The sequence below is a fragment of the Pseudopipra pipra genome, chromosome 7 (assembly GCF_036250125.1).
Source record: "Pseudopipra pipra isolate bDixPip1 chromosome 7, bDixPip1.hap1, whole genome shotgun sequence".
Classification (NCBI taxonomy): Eukaryota; Metazoa; Chordata; class Aves; order Passeriformes; family Pipridae; genus Pseudopipra; species Pseudopipra pipra.
In genome coordinates this window covers 4,737,422-4,760,918 of record NC_087555.1, presented here as the reverse complement: position 1 = coordinate 4,760,918, position 23,497 = coordinate 4,737,422, and the positions used below count along the sequence as shown (strand labels likewise).

At 59.1% G+C, this 23,497-nt stretch overlaps 2 protein-coding genes across 8 annotated transcripts in view; one reads left to right on the top strand and one right to left on the bottom strand.

Moving 5' to 3' along the window:
* Window positions 1–17,348, top strand: part of COL18A1 (collagen type XVIII alpha 1 chain) — a 38,128-nt gene extending 20,780 nt beyond the window's left edge. For all 3 annotated transcript variants that reach the window (XM_064660309.1, XM_064660307.1, XM_064660308.1), the window contains 41 exons: window positions 3,331–3,875; window positions 6,550–6,630; window positions 6,717–6,776; window positions 6,950–7,088; window positions 7,188–7,291; window positions 7,380–7,406; window positions 7,494–7,664; window positions 7,754–7,780; window positions 7,869–7,931; window positions 8,045–8,131; window positions 8,255–8,308; window positions 8,387–8,536; window positions 8,668–8,730; window positions 8,907–8,951; window positions 9,844–9,984; window positions 10,068–10,130; window positions 10,233–10,259; window positions 10,360–10,404; window positions 10,517–10,579; window positions 10,930–10,965; window positions 11,037–11,126; window positions 11,297–11,326; window positions 11,437–11,463; window positions 11,625–11,687; window positions 11,839–11,913; window positions 12,007–12,042; window positions 12,159–12,212; window positions 12,453–12,518; window positions 12,737–12,808; window positions 12,964–13,006; window positions 13,140–13,202; window positions 13,289–13,332; window positions 13,428–13,550; window positions 13,646–13,790; window positions 14,053–14,126; window positions 14,207–14,335; window positions 14,519–14,554; window positions 14,975–15,235; window positions 15,319–15,516; window positions 15,773–15,888; window positions 15,972–17,348. In XM_064660309.1, coding sequence (XP_064516379.1) covers window positions 3,331–3,875; window positions 6,550–6,630; window positions 6,717–6,776; window positions 6,950–7,088; window positions 7,188–7,291; window positions 7,380–7,406; window positions 7,494–7,664; window positions 7,754–7,780; window positions 7,869–7,931; window positions 8,045–8,131; window positions 8,255–8,308; window positions 8,387–8,536; window positions 8,668–8,730; window positions 8,907–8,951; window positions 9,844–9,984; window positions 10,068–10,130; window positions 10,233–10,259; window positions 10,360–10,404; window positions 10,517–10,579; window positions 10,930–10,965; window positions 11,037–11,126; window positions 11,297–11,326; window positions 11,437–11,463; window positions 11,625–11,687; window positions 11,839–11,913; window positions 12,007–12,042; window positions 12,159–12,212; window positions 12,453–12,518; window positions 12,737–12,808; window positions 12,964–13,006; window positions 13,140–13,202; window positions 13,289–13,332; window positions 13,428–13,550; window positions 13,646–13,790; window positions 14,053–14,126; window positions 14,207–14,335; window positions 14,519–14,554; window positions 14,975–15,235; window positions 15,319–15,516; window positions 15,773–15,888; window positions 15,972–16,185 — 3,950 coding nt within the window. In that variant the 3' untranslated portion in view covers window positions 16,186–17,348. The remainder of the gene's footprint in view (window positions 1–3,330; window positions 3,876–6,549; window positions 6,631–6,716; window positions 6,777–6,949; window positions 7,089–7,187; window positions 7,292–7,379; window positions 7,407–7,493; window positions 7,665–7,753; window positions 7,781–7,868; window positions 7,932–8,044; window positions 8,132–8,254; window positions 8,309–8,386; window positions 8,537–8,667; window positions 8,731–8,906; window positions 8,952–9,843; window positions 9,985–10,067; window positions 10,131–10,232; window positions 10,260–10,359; window positions 10,405–10,516; window positions 10,580–10,929; window positions 10,966–11,036; window positions 11,127–11,296; window positions 11,327–11,436; window positions 11,464–11,624; window positions 11,688–11,838; window positions 11,914–12,006; window positions 12,043–12,158; window positions 12,213–12,452; window positions 12,519–12,736; window positions 12,809–12,963; window positions 13,007–13,139; window positions 13,203–13,288; window positions 13,333–13,427; window positions 13,551–13,645; window positions 13,791–14,052; window positions 14,127–14,206; window positions 14,336–14,518; window positions 14,555–14,974; window positions 15,236–15,318; window positions 15,517–15,772; window positions 15,889–15,971) is intronic.
* SLC19A1 (solute carrier family 19 member 1) lies at window positions 17,195–22,980 on the bottom strand. 5 transcript variants are annotated; one of them, XM_064660317.1, is made up of 6 exons: window positions 22,811–22,980; window positions 20,029–20,419; window positions 18,580–19,327; window positions 18,124–18,316; window positions 17,899–18,040; window positions 17,195–17,799 (listed from the first exon to the last, which is right to left on the bottom strand). In XM_064660317.1, exons 2-6 carry the CDS (start codon window positions 20,242–20,244, stop codon window positions 17,617–17,619), a joined length of 1,482 nt encoding a protein of 493 aa, XP_064516387.1. In that variant the 5' UTR covers window positions 20,245–20,419; window positions 22,811–22,980; the 3' UTR covers window positions 17,195–17,616. The 5 variants fall into 5 exon arrangements, with proteins under 5 accessions (XP_064516387.1, XP_064516385.1, XP_064516388.1 ...); XM_064660315.1 differs by having other exon boundaries at window positions 20,029–20,330; XM_064660318.1 differs by lacking the exon at window positions 22,811–22,980 and adding an exon at window positions 22,233–22,454.
* Window positions 22,981–23,497: the final 517 nt, after the last annotated feature.

Here is a 23,497-nt window from a genome sequence, read left to right as displayed (position 1 = left end):
TGCCACAGTGCTTTGGGGTGTCCATCCTGGGATTGGGACACTTGGAGACCTGGCATCTCCCCGCGGGAGCAGGGGAAAGGCCTCTGTCCTGTGGCCACCCAACCGCAGCACCATGGTGGTGAGGAGGTTTCAAGGTGACCCGTGGCCGTGCGGGCACGCTCCCCCCTCCTGGAGCAGCCCTTTACTTTTGGGTTAATGATTCGCCCAACGGCTAATGTTTGATCCCTGCCTGCTCAGAAAAGCAGGAGAGGTCACTTCACCTCCGGCTTAGTCATTTGGTGGTTGTGACCTTTCTGTGTGTCAAACGGGGGGACCCAGACATGCCTCTGGGGCAAGGGGGTGAAGGGACAAGAGGGAGGTGGGGTGCGAGGGAGGTGGCTGGTGCCTGGAGAAATGCACATTGGGATGAAAGCAGGAGCTCCCCCCCCCCCGCAAATTCTCTGAAAGAGGCTGTGTTCCCATGCCGGCCCCGTGCCCTCGGGTGATAGCCGGGAGATGCCAACGAGGAGCCAGAGGGGCGTTGGGGGGGTAGGGGGGAGAGAGGAGGCGGTAGTGGCAGACAAGGGTCCCACACATGGTCCTCTCAGTGTCAAAGAGTCTCTGTTTGCTGGGGGGATGCAGTGGGACCATGGGGATGCTCAGAGGGGAGGTGCATGCCCATCCAAGACTGCGCCATGGTGTCTCAGATGGGCAGCGTCAGCAATGAGTGGGGGCTGTGGTGCACCCCATGGAATAACTTGAGATCCTCCTGCATGCTGGAGGTCCCCTGCATCTCAGCTGGGATGGGATATGCAGGGCCACGCTGGCAGCCTTGGCTCAAGCTAGCCAGGAAAGTCATGGCGGAGCGGGATGGTGGCTTGGAGCATCCTGGGGACTTTTCCAATGGCAGAATCACTGCAGCAAGGGACATCCCCACAGCCATCCTTTGCCAGAAACAAACCTGCAGCTTCTGCCATCTCTCCACGCTCCATGATAGATGCTGCCCGTTTGCCACAAGGATCATGGACTGCAATATTTGGGCTCTGGATCTCTTTTGGAAAAGGGAGGCATGGCCTGAAAGGTTTGGTGGATGAGAAGGGACACTTGCCTTTTGGAGGGGAGCAGACATTTGAAGGGGTCTCCACTTACTCCTCTGCTCCCCAGTCCCCATCCGGCCTCTGCCTGCTGTCACTCAGGGAAAGGGTGTGTCTCCTTTTGCTTTGGGAAGTGCTGGCACCCAGCTCCCACTCCAGACTCGGGGGCAAGTGGCGTGTTTGGAGAGGAGGGAGGCTCCCAGAGCTCCAAGGGGAGCGTGGTTGAAAATTACACTGCTAACAAAAGCCTCTTTCAGCGTGTCCCCCGTCATCCCGAGCCCTGGTGAGGGGACACAATGACTTGTCTGGCTGCAGGAATTGCAGTGCTGGCTCTTACACCCATGTGGATCCCCGGGAGGAAGCTCTGGTTTCCTTTTCCCCTAAAGCTGCTGAGAATTTGGCTTCCTCCAACACCAGATAAGCTCTATCCCTGCATCCTGGCATTTGCAATTAGAGCAAGCTTGTGGGGGGCCTGAGCAGGGGGTGACTTGTGGGTGGGTGCCAGTCTGAGTCTGAGGGAGCCCCACTTGCTCGCCCCATCATTTTTGGTGTAGGGCTGTACGCATCTGAGAGTGAAAGGATGCCGAGCTTCAGGATCCAGAGGTTCACCTCCAAGCAGACTGGGGATGCCCTGTGTGGAAGCCTGATCCCAGTGGAGGGCAGATGAGGGGGCTAGAACTGGTGGAAGACCGGGAGTGAGGTTTTCTCCCAGTCAGGTCAGTTTTGGGATGCCAGGCTTGGGAGGAACTGGGGTCTTGGGGGAGCAGGGTGGATGCTAAATAGTTTCAGAGTTCAGAAGAGGATCAGTGGGTCTGGGGTCTGGCAGAGTAAAAATTTGCCCCCACCTTTAATTGGGCATTTCTAATGTCCCCACTGCTAGGTCCCTGTCATGGAGGTGGCACTGGCATTGGGGCTCGGCAGCAGGGGCAGACTGGGAATGCTCCATGTCCCTCAGGCTTTGGAAGGGGCACCCAGGTTTTCATCACCATCCCAAGAGATGTGTTTTCCTTCCAGGCTGGGCAAGGCTGGACCGATTCCTTCTTTCTATTTTTTTTTAGTTTATTTTTTAATGTTTTTTTTTTTTAAGAGCTCTGGAGGACAATGCCTGGTTCTAGAGCTGGGTGGAGGTTCCTGGCTGATCCTCCTAGGTTCAGCCCAGGATACTCCAGGATACATGTCTAATTCCCCCATCGCTCACATGAAAACTAGGAAAGGAGTTGGGGACATTGAGTTGCCTCAGCTCCTGCTCCTGGCTCAGGATTGGGCCAAAAATCAGCACTGAGCATTTGTTTCATTTCCAGTGCAGATCCCTCAGCTGTTTCAGAGCCAGGGTGGTTGGGTTTCCTCACTCCTAGGAAATGAGAGGTTAAAAAGCACCCGGCATGTTCACTCCCATGGAGCTGGCACTGACCCCGAGCAGTTGACATAGGAGAGGAGGAATCCAGCACCCAGTGTGTGGGCGATGAGGATGTGCTTGCTGCCAAAACAACGGGAACTGGCGGACAGACGGCCAGCTCACCCTGACCAGATGTTCAGCTGCATCGGGGAGGAGAGACTGTCTCCAGCAGAACCTCCCTAATTCTCTAATTCTCAGTAGGAGTTGGGAAAGGAGGCGACCGCCAATTGAGAGCATCTGGGAAGCTGACGGGGCACGCTGGCTTGAGCCGCGTTCCCAGGGTGTTGCAAGGGGATGGTTCTGATTTATTCCTAGCGGGGGTGACCCCAGGATGCTGTTCCGGGATGATGTGAGGGGTCACTGTGACCCCAGAGCGGGTATGGATGCAGCACACTTCCTCAGGGCTCCATGGTTGTTCAGCATCCTGGTGCTCCAGGAACATCCCCCTAACGTGGACAAGATCCCTTTGGTTTTATCCCATCCAGGGAACTCTGAGCAACCTGGTCTAGTGAAAGGTGTCCCTGCCTATGGCAGGGGAATTGGAATTAGATGATTTTTAAGGTCCCTTCCGACCCAAACCATGCTATGGTGTCCCAACTGCAGTTGGAGGGCCAGCTGCAGAGATTGGGTGGCATTTTGGGAGTCACATCTGAATGGTCTGATGGGAGCAGCTCAAGGTTGCTGCATTGGCCAACCCACAGCCTGAAGGAAAATCTCGGTCCCTGGGGAGGGAGAGCGGAGGGAGCCACTGAAGAACTGCATTTGGGGGAGGTGTGGCCAGGGGTGTCCTCCCAAGGCACCTTGTTGAGTTACCATCCTTGCATGGCTGGTTGTGACCATCCCCTTCCTTTCTTACTGCAGAGAACCTGAGTGCCGAGGTCAGCCTCCTGGAGCTCATCGGAGACCCGCCACCGGAGGAGATCCTCAAAATTTATGGCCCTGACAACAACCCTGGCTATGTCTTCGGTCCCAATGCCAACACGGGCCAGGTGGCCCGGTACCACCTGCCAAGCCCTTTCTATCGGGACTTCTCCCTCCTGTTCCACATCCAGCCCACTACCCCCCGGGCCGGTGTGCTCTTTGCCATCACGGACTCCTCGCAGAGCATCATCTACGTGGGCGTCAAGCTCTCGGAGCTGCGGGCAGGCAAGCAGCAGATCATCTTCTATTACACGGAACCGGGCTCGCCCAGCTCGTATCCGGCAGCCACCTTCACTGTGCCCACCTTGCTCAACCAGTGGACGCGCTTTGCCATCAGCGTGGAGGAGGATGAAGTCATCCTCTACTTGGACTGCGAGGAGCATGAGCGGGTCCGGTTTGAGCGCTCCCCAGACGAGATGGAGCTGGAAGATGGCTCCGGGCTCTTTGTTGCTCAGGCTGGAGGGGCTGACCCGGATAAATACCAGGTAAGGCCTTGGGTCACCCCAAGGTGCATCTCCAAGAAGCCTCGAGAGACATAACACCAGCTGTGCCTGTTGAACTGTCCTTTTTGCCTGGAAGACAACCAGAGGCCACACTCGGTGTGTGTCCCTGGGGAAGGGGACACCTGAAATGGGGGAAAAGGTGTCTTGAGATGCCTCTAATTTTATCGTCTTGGGGCTCACCAAGGCAAAGCTCTCAAGGTGGGCTGGCAGGAGGACATGGGGTTGCCCTACAGCAGCCACCGTTGCCCGTCGCTTTTCCCAGCAAACTCACAGAGCCTCTTCAGATCTCACTATTGCTGAAAATACCCAACTCCTTTGGTAGAGGAGCTGCCTTGGCTGGGAAAATATCTCTCTTAGCTGGAAAAAATGCTTGGGCTGGAGTATATCTTTGTTGGCTGATGCTGAGCGGTATCTCCAGGAAGGCTTTGGAGAGTGAGGAGGGATGTGATAGCTCAGCCCGTGCTTTGAGCAGGACTCATGTTCTAGATAAGGTTTATGGAAAGTGTGAGGAAAATACTCAACTGACATGGAAATCCCCTGCAGTGCTTGAAGAGAGGAATGTTCAGGTTTCTCCTGGGTTGAGCAGGATTTGCGCAGCAACAGAGGCTCTGCTGAGGGGAGCAATACTCTTGAAGTTTTGCAAAGTATGTTTCTGAGCTTAAACATCATCTTGACTGTGCTGCCACATTTCCAGTTGAATGGCTTTGGTCTGGGAAAGCTCCCCCAGGAAGGGGTTAATCATTGAAGGGCTACAGACTGGTGTGCACTGGGATTCAGGCAGATCCCTTGAAGAGCCACTTTTTGCCCTTGAAGAGCAATTTTTGTGCTCTTGAACATGCTGGGAGGGCCAGGTCATGGCCCTGGAGGAGCTCCTCTCCCCAGCTGGAGGCGGTTTGGCACCATATGGAAGGCAAAGCAACAGCTTGGAGCAGAGCAGACCTTTTAGCAGGTGATGCTCCCAAGCTTGCCAAACCCCTTATCCCACCGCCCGCCCCCAGTTTTCCCATGGGGAATAGCTGGCCATCGAGGGAAGGAGGCTGACCGCTTTGGCTGGATGAGAAGGGAGCAGCATCTGACTGCCTCGTGGTGTTTCCATCGCTGTCCAGCCCTGACTCGCGTTATCTGGAACTAACAGGGCATCGAGCAGATTAAAAGCTGGCCCTGGGTCAAGCCTCAGGATGAGCTGCTGGCAGGCAGCTGGAGGGGTGTCCTGGCATCTCTGCTCCTTCCAGAGTCACCTTTGTGTCAGTGGCATGGAACCTGGGGGGCAAAGCCTGCGGGTGATGCAGAAGCCTGTGGGACAGCACTTACCCAGAGGGTAATGGGATCCTAGATGGGGTCTGGCAGGAGCGTTTGTTTGCAGCTGGATGTGGCACTTGGGGACATGGTTTAGTGGGGGACCTGGCGGTGCTGGGGGAATGGTTGGACTTGCTCCTGCAGGGCTTTTCCAGCCTGAATGATTCTGTGATTCTGTGGATTTACTGTAAGATCTACAGTGCTGCTGCCCCCTTTATTGGAGCAAACAATCAGAAAAAGGGCCCCTATAACCATCCCTCATGGGAATGCCTCAGTTCAGGGCTTGGAACTGGATTACTTCCAATGCCTCTGGCAAGCCCCAGGTTTCAACCTCACAGCCCCTGCCCAACACCACCAGCATGGCTTGACAAGCCATGTGCCAGACCTGGCACCAGGTGGGCTGGGAAGAGGGAGGGGCCAGGACCCGGCTAGCCACCCAGCAGTGCTTTTACAGGGACCTTTTTAGCTGTGCTCCTTGTTTCTCTTCTTCCAAGGGTTCCCTTCCCCATGCAAGGACCGCTGGCAGGCCCTCGTCCCTGCAGCACACATTTTGTATTTCCTAGGATAATCTGCACTTCCTTACTGTTTATTTGGATTTTGCAAGCACTATGTGCATCCAGGCCACTTGTTTATACAAGAAATCACAACAAATCCCTTCCTAAGGATACAAACCCCCATAGCATCCTGGTCTCAGCTGGGGAGGGTGTGTGTGTACCAGCCTAAACCTCACAGCTCCCAATGCAAGTGGGGTCAGCCAGCACATCCCAGAACCCAGCTTAGGTCCTTGCTGCTGAGGTGGGACACAGGGGTGCTGCTGGGGATGTTGCCAGGATGGGATGCCACCCATCCCTCTGATCCTGGTGGGGAGGACCAAGGGACCATGGTGGGAAGCAAGCTTGGAAAGGGGAGATAATTCCTCCTTGGTGTCTCTTCTCTGGGCAATTCACCTAAAATAATATTTGGGCTGGCTTGAAAGCACAGCGTGCCGTGTCCGGGCAAGGAAACATAATGGGCTTGAGAAAACAAGGATCGGGGCAGTTGCAGTTCAGCCAGGCTAGCTGTGACATTATAATGTGAATACATTATAAGTAGATTAAGTTAAAGATATATAATAAATATAATGTATTACAAATATATTTTTATACATAATAAAAATTATATAAATTCCTCTTGTAAGCAAATGCCCCCAGTTGGGTGGTGACCTCATCCAGCTGCTCGCACTGTTGACAGCGGATCTCATCCCTCCCTCTCCTCCCACTTGAGGACACGGTGGCCAAGTGGCACAACAGGTCACATCATGGCAGAGTGGCTTCGTGACGTGTCTCTCTGTGTCACCCATCCATCCATGGTTTCCTTCCAGGGGGTCATTGCCGATTTGAAGCTGCGAGGGGACCCGCGGGCGGCAGAGCGCCAGTGCGAGGAAGAGGAGGATGACACGGAGGTGAGCGCTGGCAGCCCGAGTGGGGCAGGCTCAGGGAGTGCCCCCCACCATGCCCCCAGCTCACCTCTCATCCCTGCTCCACACAGCTCTCCGGTGATTTCGGCAGTGGGGCAGAAGGTGGACACCAACCCTCAGGGAAGGTCGGGGTGAGTTGTTGCCCACAGGTGTTGCACTCAGGGCGGCACCTCAGAATTTCAGTGGGATGAGGGCCCTCTGTGGTCAAGGTGATGGGATGCTTCATGGTGTCCCGGCACCTGTTCCTTATGGGAAGGCACTGGGAGGTGAACGGCACCACAGTGTCCCCTCGTTGTTGGCACAGGGTGTCCCAGGGCTGGTGGATGCTGTCCCTGTCACCTCTCCCCCCGTGGCGGGGGGCAGCGGGCCAAGGAGCAGTGGGGGGTCCCCGCAGCAAGCTGAGAGGACCAGAGCAGAGGAGACCCTGCGGGTCTCCATGGGAGGTAATTCCAGCAGCTTTCCCCTTCCCAGGGGCACGCAAGTGGGGAGGTGGTGGCGTGGCCATCCCCAAGCACAACCGGCTCCCTTTTCCTTTCCGACAGGCACCGGCCCCAAAGGTGAAAAGGGGGAAAAGGGCGAACGTGGCTTGAAAGGGGACTCAGGGACTGGTGGTATCATGGGGACAAGCAGTGTCAAGGGCCAAAAGGTGAGTGAGAGCACGGTCCCTGGGGACTCGAGGGTGTCAGTGACATGTCCATGTTTGACACCTGCTCCGCTCTGTTTCTGATCCTCAGGGGGAGAAGGGAGACCTGGGCATCAAGGTGAGCATTGCTGGGTGAGCTGGGACAAAGCCTGAGGCTGCCACCTCAGGGATGTGCCACCCATCCCCATCTGCCTCTCCTCCCCAGGGCAGTGCTGGATTTGGCTACCCTGGCTCTAAGGGCCAAAAAGGGGAACCAGGTGACCCCGGCCCACCCGGGACCCTCTCTCAGCACACCGATGGTTCAGTGGTGGAGCAGGTCACTGGTCCCCCAGGGCCACCAGGGAAAGATGGAGCCCCTGGCAGGGATGGCGAGCCCGTGAGTTGAGTCCCCCATCCCTGGGGTGTCCCCTGTCCCCCCACCCTACCCACCTGCACACTGACCTGTCTCCTCTCTGTCATTCCTAGGGAGATCCTGGCGAGGACGGCAAACCTGTAAGTGGCGGGGGGGATGGTAGGGTGATGGGGGACAGCCACCCCCTTGCCTTGCCACCTGCTGACCCCACCCTGCTCCCCTTCACAGGGTGATATAGGGCCCCAGGGGTTCCCCGGGATGCCGGGAGAGCCGGGTCTGAAGGGGGAGAAGGTGAGTGCCAGTGCCGGCGTTGGGAGGCAGCACACGACACATGCCGCTGCCTCCTGTTCCTCTCACTGTCAGCTTGGCTGCACCCACAAACTGTGCTCTCTTGTCTGTACCAGGGTGACCCAGGCATGGGGCCAAGGGGACCCCCTGGACCACCTGGCCCCCCAGGACCACCAGGACCCTTCTCCAAGAATGACAAGCTGGTGAGTGCCCCTTGGGACACAGGGGTCTGAGGGGGATCCATCAAGCCCCAGAGGTGAGGGATACTGCTGACAGCCCCTGGGCAGCCCCCTGTGCCTGACATCACCCTCCTGCTTCTCCTTCAGACCTTCATTGACATGGAGGGCTCTGGCTTTGGCGGTGACCTGGAGAGCCTGCGGGTGAGTGGGAGTGAGTGCCTGCCCTGCCGGCCAGGAGTGGGGGGACACCCTCAGCCATGGCCCCCCTTTCTCTTCCAGGGTCCGCGCGGGCCACCCGGTCCCCCAGGGCCACCTGGCGTGCCTGGTTTGCCAGGGGAGCCAGGACGATTCGGGATGAACCGCACAGACCTGCCAGGACCACCGGGGCTGCCAGGCAGGGATGGGATCCCTGGACCCCCGGGGCCAGCGGTAGGTGTATGGAATGGGCACGGGGACCCATCTCAGGGCCACCTTGTGGCCACCCTGAGCGGTAGGGGGCTCAGTGCCCGCCAGCCCCAAGGGGTTTCCCTGTGCTGGAACAAGCTCCTGGGATCTTTCAGGGTCCTCAGGGTCCTCCAGGAAGAGATGGGGAGGCTGGGCAGCCAGGGCCCAAAGGAGAGCGGGTGAGTGTCCCCTGTCCCACGTGCCCTGGGAGCATGTGATGGCTTTCCCACAGGGCAACGCTCCTGGCACATCCCTGGCAGGTCCCAGTTCCTGAGCTAGGGAGCACCATTGTGCTCCTACCTGGAGCTGGACAGCTTCTTCACACCCTCTTCTCCCTCCTTCTCCTCCTCCCCAGGGTGACGTGGGTGACCTCGGCCTCCCCGGTGTACCGGGACCCAAGGTACTGTGCCTGGGCTGGGTTTTCTGGGGGAGTCCCATTGCATACTGGAGGCAGGGATGCTGCTTGGGGGGCATCTTGCACAGGAATGGGGAGGGGGATGCTGGTATTTGCGTTTCTCCCAGGTCAGTGCCACAGCTCAAGGGTGCACAGAGCTGGTGACCCCCCAAAGGATGCTTACCAGGCTCTTGCCACCCTGCCTTGACTTTGCTCCAGGCACTGCTGCAGCTAGAGGCAGGCAGGGAAGCTGAGCAGCGTGTTTCAAGGCACAGAAGAGAGTTTGCCGGGAGGGTTTTGGGTGCCCACACCCCATCTGTGCATCACTCTCTCCTGTCTGCCTGCTTCAGCTTCTCTCCACCACGCTTCCCCAAAGGTGAAAGTAAAGGCTTGCTGGGAGCCAGGCTGCCCCTTGGGATGGCCCATCCACTGCAGCCTGAGCTGGGAGCAAGAATCTCAAAAATTAAGGTTTCTTACCCTTAATTCTAACCTTCTGCCAGCACCCAGGGGGCAGATGGGGTGGCAGTGAGTATAAGGACTGATCCTGGTGCTCCGAGAACCATCAGGAAGCCCAGGGATGCCTGCAAGCATCCCTGCCCAGCACTGAGCTCTGCTGCAGCATTGGCTCCAGCCACATGTGCAAAATTATTCACATTTATGACTTTAGACAAGCCTCTGGTGGCCACTGTGGACATTACATGGGGAGCTGGTGGGATGAAAGATACCTGAGCTGGGCAGTGCCCCTTCCCACAAAGCCCCCAGACAGGAGAGCATCGTGGAGAGCATCTGTGTCCTGTCCCAAAGAAGATTTGGGAAGGGATGTACTGCCTCTTGCTTGCAGGCTCCAGGCAGGGACCATTGTCCCCTTCCATCTGTCCCCTTGTTGTCCCCTTTGCAGGGCAACAAAGGAGAAATGGGACCAGCAGGACCGCCGGGAGAAATGGGTTTAGCTGGCCTTCCTGGGCCCATCGGACCCCGAGGGCAGCCAGGGCCTCCCGGGCCCCCGGGACCGCCAGGGCCAGGCTACGAGGCTGGATTTGTAAGTGGTCACTGCAATGATGGCGGGGGGGATGAGCTGGAGCTGGGGACAGACGCGGCTCAGCCCTTTCTCCCCCAATTTAGGGTGACATGGAGGGCTCGGGGCTGTCATTCACCCCTGGACCACCTGGACCTGAAGGGCCACAGGTAGCGTCTTCTTGCCCTCTCCATCCTGGGCATCCTGGGGCATTCCCTGCCATCGTGCCCCCTGTCATCATGCGATGCTCATGGTCTCCTTGTTGCTTGCAGGGGCTGCCAGGACTGCCAGGGGCGAAGGTGAGGAAGCCTTGCAACATTTTCTCACCCTGGCTCCATCCTTGCAGCATACCTACAGGCAGCCTTTAGGATTGCTGCTTTGACACCTCTTTCCTTGCAGGGAGAGGTCGGCAGCCCTGGACAGCCCGGCTTGCCAGGCCCAAAGGTAGGAGCATGGGGAGATTGGGATGGGCTGTGTGCCAGCACCTGGGTTTGCTCCCCAACCTGGGGCTGGCTGCTCCCTACTGCATCCTTCTCTTTCCCACTCCTCATTGCAGGGAGATGCTGGCATGCCTGGTGTGGATGGACGTCCAGGCCTGGAGGGCTTCCCTGGACCACAGGTATGAGCATCAGCCTCCCAGTTCCAAAAGCCCCCTCACTGCTGGCAGGACACCCTTGATTGCAGCAGCTCCATCTCCAGCAGCCGAAATTCCTCCTCCCTGCTTTGGGACCTGGCTCACTGCGTGCCAGGGGTGCCCTTACACCTTAGGACCTGTCCTCATCACCTTGCCACCCCACTCACCACGCAAAACTGTCTCAGCCTGGCTCGCTGCCTGGACCTTAGAGGCAGAGTGGGGTGGCCAGTGGTGGTGCTGAGCTGGAGGTGGGAGGGCGTCTCCTCTTGTGAGCCAGAGTCTGGTTCCGTGTGGTGCCAAGCAGGAAGCTCACCCCTGCCTGCTTCTCCTTCCAGGGACCCAAAGGTGACCAAGGCAGCCCTGGTGAGAAGGTAGGTGCCACCATGCTGGGGATGGGGATCGGCTGGTGGTGGCCCTAGGGCTGATGGCTTGTGTCTTCCAGGGAGAGCGAGGACAAGATGGTGTGGGGCTGCCCGGCCCCCCAGGGCCACCCGGTCCCCCTGGACAGGTCATCACTCTCTCAAGTGAAGATGTAAGTGGTGGCACCTGGCTTCAGCACAGTTGGGGGAAATTAAACCTCGGGGGGAGGAAGGGGTGTTCCCAGCAGCCATCATGTGGGGGGACTGAGGGAGACCTCTCCAGGAGCTCTGACTTGCAGAGCAAAGATCGGAGTGAAAAACCTCATTTTGTCTCTTTCTGCAGAAGTCTTTGGTGGCTTTTCCTGGTCCAGAGGTAGGTGCCCTCCTGACACCCATGCCCACCCCTCAGCGATACCAGGAGGGCACCCTGTTTTTTGGAAAGAGGGGGTTTGCTCTTAGAAGCATCTCTGCTTCTCTCTGCAGGGCAGACCAGGCCACGCCGGCTTCCCGGTGAGTCAGTGACACGTCTGGGGACCACAGGGGTGGCCTCGGTGACAGCTCTGGTTGCTGGTCCTGCCGCGCTTTGCTGCAGGGTGATGGTGATGGAGGAGGGGGTTGGGGTCTGCCTTTGGTGGAGTGGAAATGACATGGGCTCTGTGTCCTCCCTGCAGGGTCCAGTGGGACCAAAAGGAGACCAGGGGTCAACTGGTCCCCAGGGCTCCCCAGGGTTGAAGGTAACTGCTCCAGGCCACCTCTGCCCCATGGGGTGGTCACACTTCTGGCCCCAATCCCAGCTGGCTGCCGGGTCCTGCTGGTGACACCAGCCCTAGCACAGGAGGGAGCCTGGCCCCTCCATGTCCCCTTGCACCTCCTCCTCTCTTGCAGGGGGAGAAGGGGGAACCCGGTGTCATCATCAGCCCTGATGGGACCGTGGTCACCGCAAAGATTAAAGGAGAAAAGGTGGGGGCATGGTGGGAACGGGGGTCACATCCCCATGTGACAGCTGCTGAGTAGTCCTGGTGGTGATGCCCTTTCCCTCTCCATTATCTGCAGGGGGAGCCGGGGCTGCAGGGACCAATGGGACCATCAGTAAGTCACCGTCACCATCTTCCTTGTATCCTATGGGGAGGGACAAGGATGATCCTGGGCAAAGGGGGACAGTGGGTGCTCCCATATTAAGCATCCTCATCTTCCCTCCCTTCCAGGGTCCTCAGGGACAAGCAGGGATGAAGGGAGAGATCGGCTTTCCAGGCAGACCCGTAAGACCTGCTCCCGGTTTGTTTGTCTCCTCAGCCATCGCCTCCACCCCATCCCTGCTCCCTGTTTGCATGTCTTTCATCCACTGAACCCCAAACCCTGCTGTGTCCCTGAGGGATGGGGTGATGCCGGGGCATCAGAGGCAATACCAGGGTGTCATAGGTGACTCTGGAGCATCAGATGTGACACCAGGGGTTGGCAGGGGGACGGGGACGAGACTCATCTGTGCTGCTCATCCACAGGGACGTCCTGGCATGAATGGGCTGAAGGGTGAGAAGGGTGACCCCGCAGATGTGCTGGGCTTGCGGGTGAGCACTGCTGCAGCCCCCCGGCTGCTGGCCCTGCAGAGTGGGGGAAACACAACAAGGGTCTCCCTGAGGACCCCAATCTCTCAGGCGAAGGGCACGTGTCTCCCTCTCTCAGGGGCTGGTTGGCCCTCTGGAGCAGGGCATGGCCCTGGTGTCCCCCCCCATGGTGGGGACTGTCCACTTTGCAGGACCCTGACACATCTTCTTGCCCTCTACAGGGTCCCCCAGGACCCCCAGGACCTCCTGGGCCCCCTGGGCCACCTGGCAGCATAGCCTACAACAGTGGCAATGTGAGTAACAACACAGTCAGCATGATGGAGGTGCTGGTGACTGGGTCCCCCAGTGCCTCCTGTCTGGGGCTAGCACATTGGACTGTCACCAGCTTTGAGGTGGGGTCCCCAGGGATGCTGCTGTCTCTGCAGCCACTTCTTTTGCATCTCCACAGACCTTCAGTGACTCCAGCCATCCTGCACTGCCAGCGTTTCCTGGTAAGGGAGTATCTTCTCCCAGCCCCATCTGGGCAGTTTGGGGAACCTCAGCAAGACAGGACTGGGGGCAAACCCGGTCCCTTCGAGCTGGGATGCTACAGCTCTGAGATGGCATCCCTGCTGCTGCCCATAGGTCTCCACCAGTTCCCAGGACAGAAGGGAGAGAAAGGTGATGCCGGACCCCCAGGGCCCCCAGGTAGGTGATCGGTCCCCACACACAGAGGCGGGCAAGGGGTGGCTCGTGCCCATCCCTGCTCTCCTCTCCTTTCCCTCTTTTCACAGGGCACTTCACCTATGACCCGACTCACTTTGGCACCAACCTGCGGGTAAGGCCTTTGCACACTGGTGGCTGGAACCCAGCATGATTTGGGGTATTGGAGTGTGCCCTGGCCACTCACCCTAAGGTTGTGCCATCCCACAGGGTGACAAGGGAGATGCAGGTCCCAAGGGTGAGAAGGGTGAGCCGGGCAGCACCCCACTCTACAATCCCAGTGTTTCCGGGCTGCCAGGGCCTCCAGGGCCCCAGGGATACCCTGGGCTGCCAGTGAGTACCTCACGGGGCAGGGAGCAAGGGGGGCATGACGGGGGGCGGCATCCCTGGGGGCTTTGCTACAAGGGATGTTCTCTCATTCCACCTAGGGTCCCAAGGGGGACAGTATTGTCGGGCCACCAGGGCCTCCTGGACCTCAGGGTCCCCCTGGTATTGGATATGAGGGGCGGCAGGGCCCCCCTGGCCCTCCCGGCCCCCCTGGTCCACCCTCCTTCCCAGGTCCCCACAGACAAGGTGAGTACCTGCCCTGTTGCATCCCTCCATGTGCCACCTCCACATCCCTCCATTCACCCCCCTGCATCCCTCCTGCACCTTGGCATCTGTCTCTGGATCCCTATATCTCTCCCTGCATCCCCCAGCATCCCTCCCTGTACCCTAGCATCCCTCCCTGCCCCCCACTGCATCCTTCCCTGCTGCATCTGATGCACCCTTTCCTGCACCTCTGCATCCTGCCCCATGCTGCATCCCTCTACATCTCACCCTTCTCCCCTCATAGCTATCAGCATCCCTGGACCCCCAGGACCACCAGGACCCCCTGGACCACCAGGCACTAGCGGGTTATGCTTGGGGGTGAGTTAGGGCTCTGGGCAGGGTGTTGCCTGTGTGCCAGACGGCTGGTCCCTGAGCCCCCCGCCGTGCTGTGCCCGCAGCTCCGTGCCATGCCAACATACCAGGTGATGCTGAGCGCCGCACATGAGCTGCCCGAGGGCAGCCTCATCTTCCTGACTGACCGGCAAGAGCTCTACGTCCGCCTGCGCGGGGGCTTCCGACGGGTGCTGGTGAGTAGGGGGGGCCAGAGAGGAGCCCCATCCTGGGTTGCAGCACCCGGCTCTTGGGGAGTGCAGACAGCACCACCCTGGGGGTTTGGTGGTGACTCTCAGTGATGCTCGGGGGTCCCCCCACCTGTGTGCGAGGAAGAGAAGAAGGGGGCCCCTGGGATCTGATGTGTCATGCCCTTACAGCTGGAGGAGCACAACCTGATCCCCAGTTCAGCTCTGGTGAGTCCTGTGTTCCCCATGCCCACCCTTATCCCCCATTTCCATCCCTATCCTTCATCCTCATACATCCTCATCCCATCCCCATTCTCTATCCTCATACATGCTCATCCCATCCCCAACCATCTCCATCTGAAATCATCTTCATCCTGTTCTCCATCTGTCCCCAACCATCTCAGTCCCCATCCCCAACCATGTCCACTTTCATCCCCATCCATCCCCAGCATTCTCCATCTCTGTCCCCGTCTCCATGCATCCCCAGCATTCTCCACCTGCATCCCTAACCATCTCCATCCACCCCAACCACCTCCATCTCCACCCCTGTCTCCATTCATCCCCAACCACATCTATCTCTATCCCCAACCATCTCCATCCCCACTTGGGGCACCACCACCACCCCTCAGCCTGTCTCCCCCTCCTCAGGACAACGAGGTGTACGACAAGCCGCCCACCCTCCACTACGCTGGCACGCAGCCCCACGGGCCCCTGCACCCCCTCCGTAACCATGTCCCCCCCCCCACTGCCCGACCCTGGCGTGGGGATGAGGTGGTGGCCAACCAGCACCGCCTGCCTGAGCAACCCCTGCTCCACCACCAGGACGAGCTCCTCAACAGCTACTACATCCACCGCCAGCCGGATCCGGCTCCCGTGGCTGCCCACGTGCACCAGGACTTCCAGCCCGCTGTGAGTGCCATTTGCTGGCCGAGGGCAGATGATGATGGTGGCCAAAGCCATGTCCCTCAAGCCCTGTTGTCCCCTCTTGACAGCTTCACCTGGTGGCCCTGAACACCCCCCTCAGTGGCGGCATGCGTGGCATCCGGGGCGCTGATTTCCAGTGCTTCCAGCAAGCCCGGCAGGTCGGGCTGGCCGGCACCTTCCGCGCCTTCCTCTCCTCACGCTTGCAGGATCTCTACAGCATCGTGCGCAGGGCCGACCGTGCCGCTGTCCCCATCGTCAACCTCCGGGTAGGTGTGTCCCCATTCCCTTCCTGACACTCCATCAGCTCCAAGGGATCACAGAACAGCATCATAGAATCATTATGGTTGGAAAAGACCTCTAAGATTATTGAGTCCAACCATTAACCCACCACTGCCAAGGAAGCCCCCATTCATCCATGAAGCATCTCCTCTTCCCGAAGGCTGCTGGGGCTTGTAGCTCCTGGGATGCTCCTGGGGGGAAGGTAGGGCTAACCCTCCCCCATTTTCCAACTCTTCCCACCAGGATGAAGTGCTCTTCAATAACTGGGAAGCCCTTTTCACAGGCAGCGGGGCTCCGCTGCGAGCCGGCACCCGTATCCTCTCCTTCGACGGCCGGGATGTCCTGCGGGATGCGGGATGGTGAGTTCAGGATTGAGCAATGGGGAAATGGGGTTTGGAGCATGGGGGGTGCAGCAGCAGCCTCCCACCTTTCATCCTTCCAGGCCACAGAAGAGTGTGTGGCACGGCTCGGATGCCAAGGGCCGGCGCTTGCCCGACAGCTACTGCGAGACGTGGCGAACGGAGGAGCGCGCCATCACCGGCCAGGCTTCCTCACTGACCTCCAGAAAACTGCTGGAGCAGGTGGCCAGCAGCTGCCAGCACGCCTTCATCGTCCTCTGCATTGAGAACAGCTTCATGACCGCCGCCAAAAAGTGACACCCACCCTCCCATCCTCTGGGTACCCCCATCTCCCCAGGGAGGGGCGGGGACCCTGCACCCCGGCACCCCTGGGGTCCTCAGCTCCCTCCACGTGCCTGCTCTCGCCCCGCAGGGTTTTCTTCTCCCGCAGACCTGAAGCCAAAGAGTATTGCCATGGCCCCTGCCCTGGATCGGCAGGGGCTTGGGTGCCACCCAGGGCAGAGCAGCCATGAGCTGGCTGCCTTCCTCCTCCTCCTCCCCTCACTCTTCTTCTAACTCCTAATATTTAACCACTTCAGCTTGTTCCCCCACTTGCTTGGATGCTCTTTTTGGCATGGCTGGCTGGGAGGCTGCTTGACAGGGAGATTTCAGAGCTGCCATGTCAGGTGCCCTCCCCAAGAGCCTGTGGGGGCTCCCTGACCAGCACCCCAGCCCCACACTGTCCTCAACCAAGAGCTTGGCGTTGGACCCAAATCTCTGCTGCTGGGGCCATGGGGTCTTCTCCAGCCAAAATCCTGGCATCCCACCCAAGGGACTGTCCCGTGGCAGTGCTTGGGCTCCCTCAGATGGTCTCCCTCCTCCCCAGGTAGACTATCCCATCATCATCCTCACCTCCACCTCCCAGCCAGCAGAGCTCTGGTGGGGGTCTGGTCTCCTCCATCCCCTCCACACACCCTCGGGACCTCTGTCCGTGCCCCTGCAGCCCAGGTACAGCCACAGTCAGCCCAGAACAGGTACTGGGCTGAAGGGGTGGCCCTGATGTTTGGCCAGATGTGCCCTTGGTGTGTGTTTATGTGCATGTGTGTGTTGAGTACGTGTGGTATCAAGGGCAGGCACTGCCATCTCCCTTCCCCATGCCACCTTTGCTGGGCTTGAATGGTGAAGGCGCAGCAAAACTGGTTAGAATTGGTGTGGGCAAATCCAAGGTGCTAAAAAAAAACCAAAAAAAAAAAAAAAGAAAGAAAAAAGAGAAATCTGTAACTAGCTTTTTTTTGTTATTGTATGGAAATTATTACCATAAAAGCTGTGCGAGTCACACGGTCTTTATTTCTTACAGTCTACTGTATTTTGTGTAATTAATGCAATTTAAAGCCTGTGGATCTTTATATTATTTTTTTGTTGTTGGTTGTGTCCTATAAACCATTTTCTAAAGGCACTGAATAAAGAAACATCCTCTTGTAGCCTGGCTCCGTGCCATGATGGGGATGTAGCGGGATGGGGTCCCCATCCATATCCCTGTGTGGTATCCCATGGTGCTCTGTGTTTGGGGGTTGGAAGGGGCACAGCCCTGTCTCCATGGAGCAGAAAACATGTCCCGAGGGTTATACCCTCAACAGACCAGCACTGAGGACCAGCAGCGGGACAGGAGACCAACCACACGGTGATGATGACGATGCTCACTTAGGGAGCCAGGAGCCAGCCATGGTGTCATGGTGCCAGCGCTCAGGCTCACACGGTGCCTGCCTCTGGGCTTTTCTCCTGTGCTGGAATCTCCACGGGGCGCTGGCACGGCTCCTTGGCCAAGGCCAGCTCTGCCAGCTGCCTGCGGCGGCTGTGCCGGATGCCCACACCGACGGCCGCCAGCAGGTAGACCACGGCCAGCAGCGTGAAGTAACCAAAATACATGTAGAACTGGAAGAGAGGAGGGGGGAAAGAACAAGACTTGAAGCCCTGCCCTCATCCCACACCATTCAGGGACCACCTCCATCCTAGATGCCCCCCCATCCCTACCTGGGGATGCACAGATAAGCCCAAGCCCCTCTCGTCGGCCACGATGACAGTGATAATGGTCTTCAGCACGGTGCCAAAGAAGGTGTTGACCCCGAAGACCAGAGCACAGAGCTCTTTGGAGAGGGAGGTAGCAATCTGGAAACTGGGAAAAATGGGAGCACTGGTGAATCCCTGAAATCAATCCAGCCGCCGGGGTGGGAGCAGATCCCCAGGGGCTCCACGCACATGGCAATTGGAACCAGGAACTGGTAGGAGCCACGGAAGAGGACGTAGGCAACATAGCACAACCAAATGTTGGTGGTGGAGTTCATGAGCAGGAGCAACCCCGCCTGGAATGCCGTCACCACTCCGATCACCAGCTCTGACCACAGTGTCCAGCGGATCTTCACGTAGCCAGCGGCAAAGGAGGCAACGGCCCCTGAGGAGGGATGAAGGATGCTATGAGCACCTCAGGGGCCACGTGGCCTAGGCTGGGACCCAGCCCAGTGATGATCACGTGATCTCTAAAGCCAGACCACCCCCTACATTCCCAAACATTCCATAAGGACCACCATTCCTAAGGGACGCAGTGGGATGCAGTGTCCCTTCACATCCCCACTGTCCCCAGCTATTCCCAGGGGATGCAGCAGGATGAGGGTGTCCCGCCCCCATCTCCAGTGTCCCCATCCCACATGAGCTTACCCAGCAGCGTGGAGGCAGCATCCACCCCTCCGTTGTACACCCGGCGGTTGTCCGTGGTGGGAGAGATCTCATTCCAGAGGATGTGTGCGTAGTACAGCATCAGGTAGTACCCAGCTGAGTTGAAGATCCACCACAAGGACCAGAGCCGGAGCTGGGGCTGCCTGGCCAATGCTCCCACCTCCCACAGCATTCGGCACAGCACCGTGTCCCTCCAGCCCCGTGCTCCCCCCCTGCCATCCCCGTCAGCCATCCTGTCTAGCTCCGTGGATGCAGCCCCGTCACCAGCCCCCCCAGGCCGGTTGAAGAAGAGGCTGCGCCGTGGCCGTTCAAGGAAGAGGGTGAGGATGAGGCCGAAGCTGACAAAGCCCAAGGAGACGTAGTTGAGTGTGAGGAAGGAGACGGTGCCCAAGGTGACACAGAGCTGGCCCAACACCGAGCTGGTGAAGACACCCATGAGGACAGAGGAGCGGGAATAACTGGCCATCCGCTGGTAGCGGGACGGGGCAACAAGGGAGAAGATGTAGGAGGAGTAAGCGATGCGGGCAGCCATGGTGATGCCGTAGAAGAACTCCATCAGCTGCATGGCCAGGACGGAGGTGCCCAACACCAGCAGCAGCCAGATGGAGATGTGGCTCAGGCTCTGCAGCACCAGCACTGGCTTGTAGCGCAGGTAGTCCGTCAGCAGGAAGATGGGCACCAGCACAGCCATGTATGAGTAGGACAGCACCGGCGTGATCACATTGGTCACCTGCCATGTGGGCAAGGAGGGGCTCAGCACTGGATACATCCTTGGGGTTGCCCCCCAGCCTGGAGGAATGTGGTTTGTGTGGGCACCAGCTGCTGACCTCCATCGCAGCACCTCCTCAGGGAGGAATGTGACCAGCAGCGTGCTCGGCTGGGGGTCTGGCTGAGACTCAGCCCCCTCCCACGCCAGGACGCAGCGTTCCCACAGACACAGCAGCTGGCTGGGATTGGGGCCAGCATCCCTTGGTCGAGGGACAATGACATGTGGCCCCTCCTTGTCTAACTCCATCATTGCCAGCAGCCCAGCAGTGCACAGTGCCAGCATGGAAAGGTCTCCCCGGTGGGATGGGGTGAGGCTTCTCCCAGCCTGGCAACCCCCTACCATCTTACAGGCTGCTCAGGTGGGCAGGGATCAAGCCTCACCCTGACCAGTTGCTAGCCTGGGCACGAGGTCTTATGCCACGGCAGGTTGAACCTGGGACTTAGGAGACAGGGTGACCTCACAGCCAAGTGAGACAGGGACCCACTCCTCACCACCTTCTCCCCCCAGAAAGCACCACCATGAGTCACCACACCACTGTGCCTGGCACATGACACCCCCCACGCACCCCAGAACCACAGACGGATGCTCTGGGCAGCCCCAGGGTGGTGACAGTAGCTGGAAAGGGGGACCCCAGGGTGGGGGACAGGGTGCCCATGTCTCACCTCTGCCCTGGTGAAGTTCTGGTCAGGCCCCAGGAGATAAGGGGTGATGAAGCTCTCCCCAGGCCGGATCTGCGTCATGAAGCCATAGAAGCAGAGGTAGAAGACTTGTAGCTTCCAGCGCTGGTCCGGCACCGTCTCTGATGCCGGCTTTTTGGCACCATCATCCTTCTTGGGCATGGCTCTGCAGCAGGACAGCAGCGTTATCCTGGGAGCCATCAGCTACACGGGCTTTGCCGGACCAGGCGGCCCCTCTCTGTCTGCAGGCGCTCTTGAATGCATGGAAAACCACGGCACTGCAGTTTCTGGGGAAAAAGCAGCATTTGGCGGGGGCTCAAATTCCTCCAGAATCGCAAGGCAAATAAATACCACTACCTTCTCCGCAGGAGGTGTTCTGGGAAGAAGAAAGCAGCCATGCGTCTCGCTGTGCAAAAGCAGGGGGGGTCATTTCAGCGACATTTGTAAATCATGTGCATCCGGAGCCTGGATGCACGAAGCACCTGGATCCACAGTGGGGCATCCTCAGACCCTAGCACCTCCTTTTCCTCCCTTTTAAGAGTCAGGGGGGTTTTAGAGCTTCCTTAAGCAATGCTTCCCTCTGAGCTGCAGACCCAGGGGGATGCAGATGCTCTGTGTCGGGAATGCTCCGGAGGGGAATGGCAGCAACCACCGGGACTGTGCTGGTTGTGGAAGCGAGTTAATGTGCACACTGGGCACGGGGCCGCTGTGTTATACAGTAGCTGGGTAGTTGGCAGGACTTTAGCTGAGCCACAGGCAAGCGGCTGCCCCTTGGCTCTTCCCGGCGGGACACGATGCCCAGCCTGGGGAGAATGCAAAATGCCATGAGATTCACGGTCCAGAGAAGGATTAAAAGCTCAAATCCAGGAGACCTGATTAGCAGTCACGGGATGAGGGAAGTGACTGGAGAAGGCCTGGACTGGGTGCTCCCCGCTCCCACAACAGATCACTGACAGTACTTTTCATGTCATAAAATTCCACGTGTGCCAATCCATGCCACGGGAGCAAGGTCTAAAAACCTGATTACCCTGCAAATTGCAGAACAACTAATGGTCATTAAAAAACAAGTCCATGGTCCCAGTCTGTGTTCCCCGTGGATCCTGCATGGTGAGACTGGGGGGCTCACCTCTGGAGCCTCCCCATGCCGCTGCATAACAAACATGACTAATGGGAACATGAGCCAGGGAAAGCTGGTTGTGACTGACACCAAAAGCAGCAGCAGGAGGCAAAGTGCCCATTTGCCCCAGTGAGGACTCACCGCTCCAGAGGCATTCCCATGGGATATCAGTGCTGGAGGCTGAGCATCACCAAAACACACATGTCCCAGACCTCGCAGGTGGGCAAACAGCCCCCACCTCTTAAACAGATCCCTGGGGACCAGGGCAGGGATTTAGCGCTCACTCACTGCCAGCCAGTGAGCCAGCACTGGCTCGGAGACTGGCTGGAGCACTGGCTCCCCTGCTGCGGCAGGAAGGGCAAGGGGCAATGATCAGGGGCTCAACCCCACTCAAGCACCCACCCCAGCACCATGCCATGCAAGGTCACTGCCTGGACTCTGCCCCATCACCTGCTTGTCCCCAGGCTGGGCTGTGGATGTTACCTGCAGCAGCCACTTGCTGTGGGTCAGCCCCTGCCACATGTGCTTGGACCCCAATGGGATGTTTGCCACCCTCTGCACCGCATTTCCTGTCATGTCCATCCAGGATGGGCTGTGGACGTTACCTGCAGCAGCCACTTGCTGTGGGTCAGCCCCTGCCACATGTGCCTGGACCCCAATGGGATGTTTGCCACCCTCTGCACCGCATTTCCTGTCATGTCCATCCAGGATGGATACATACATTCATTGCTGCCCCAAAGGAAACCAACTGCACTAAACCCAGGATGCAGCCCCGTGAAGCTGCTCCAGTGCCAGGGGGACTGGCTCCTAACTCCCAGCAGGTGTGTCCCCACACATGGAGGGACTCCAGTCCAGAATCCATCTGGCTGGACTCAGTTCCACCTCTAGAGAATATCCATGGAACTGCCCCGCTCAAAGTGAGTGGGTTTGAGTCCCAGGGAATGCTCCATCCTTCATCCCTGGTGCAAGCCAGGGAGAGGAGAGAAGAGGGAGTGGGAGAGGGAGCAGGGGGGAGAAGGGGAAGGAAGGGGAGGGAGACGAGCAGAGCAGGGGCCGCTATCACTGTGTGAACCTGCTTATTGCCGGGTTATCCTGGTGTGACCTTGGCACGGATCACTGTCACGGATCACTGTCACGCTATGCCGTTGTCAACGCGGGCCACGGGCGACGTCGGTCGCCGAGCTCTGGCTCAGCTTCCCGTGGAGCCACGGCCACCACAGTCCAGAGGGGACAGCCCCGGGTGGGCCAAGGGATGCTCTCCCCCCAGCCGCGCGTCGGTGACACAGAAGTGAAGCTGCCAAAGCACGATGTGTTTTGTGGGGAGCTGCCAAGCAGAACTGGGGAGCGCGAGTCCCCTTCCCTAAAGCAAGGGGTGGGAAGCTCCCCAAAACGCACCCTCTCCAACCGTGTGGGCACCTATATGCCTCCCCCCCCCCGGCCCCAGCACCCCAGGGATGGGCGCTGCGGGGTGGTTTGGGGGGCACGTGGTAGAGGAGGGTGTTGGGGGGGCGGGGGGTGCGCGGCACCGGCTCTCCCTGAAACAGAGCGCTACCCTGGGGGCACCCCGCATGCCCAGCATTCCGGGGGCATTCACGTTCCCGAAGCCGCGGGTACCCCGGGGGCACCCCCCACCCCCGGCACCCCCCGTACCTGGTGGGCGGCGAGTATGGGGGCTGCGGGCCGAACCCGCCCGGCCGCGGCGCTGGGATCCCGGGGCTCCCCGCTCCTGCCCTCGCCGGACTCACAGCGAGCCCAGGAAAGGAGGAGGAGGATGTGGGGGGCCCTCGGGAAATGTAGTCGTGCCCCATGAGCAGGGCAGCGCAGGGACTACAAGTTCCAGAGGGCAGCGTGCGGAAGGAAGGGGAGGAGTTGGCAGAGAAGGAGGAGTTTGCCCACCCCCGCGTCCGAGCCACGCCGGCAGTTCCGTGCCCGATATAGGGGCAAATCAGCTTCCGAAGGTATCGGGGCGGGGGAGGACACCCCCTTCTCCAGCTCCGCTCAGCCGGGGTCAGCTCCCCGCCCATCCATTGTGGCCTCTGGGCTGCGGGGCCCGGGAGGACGCTGCCGCCCCTTCCCCCCCCTCCACCCCGCCTTGGCTCCCTCCACTGATTTAACTCCCCTGAGCTGCTTGGATTTATCTCTGTCTCTCCGTTTTTTTTCTTTTTTGGGGCGGGGGGCAGTCTGGGGTGTGCCACATCCCAGAGAGTCCTGAACGCGCCGCTGCCTGCTGTGCTCCAAGCAAAATTCTCCAATCTTCTCATCATCCCCCCCCCGCCCAGCCTGGCAGCAGCCCCCAAGATTTGCTTATGGGGTGAGTCCGGCCATCAGGAACTACGG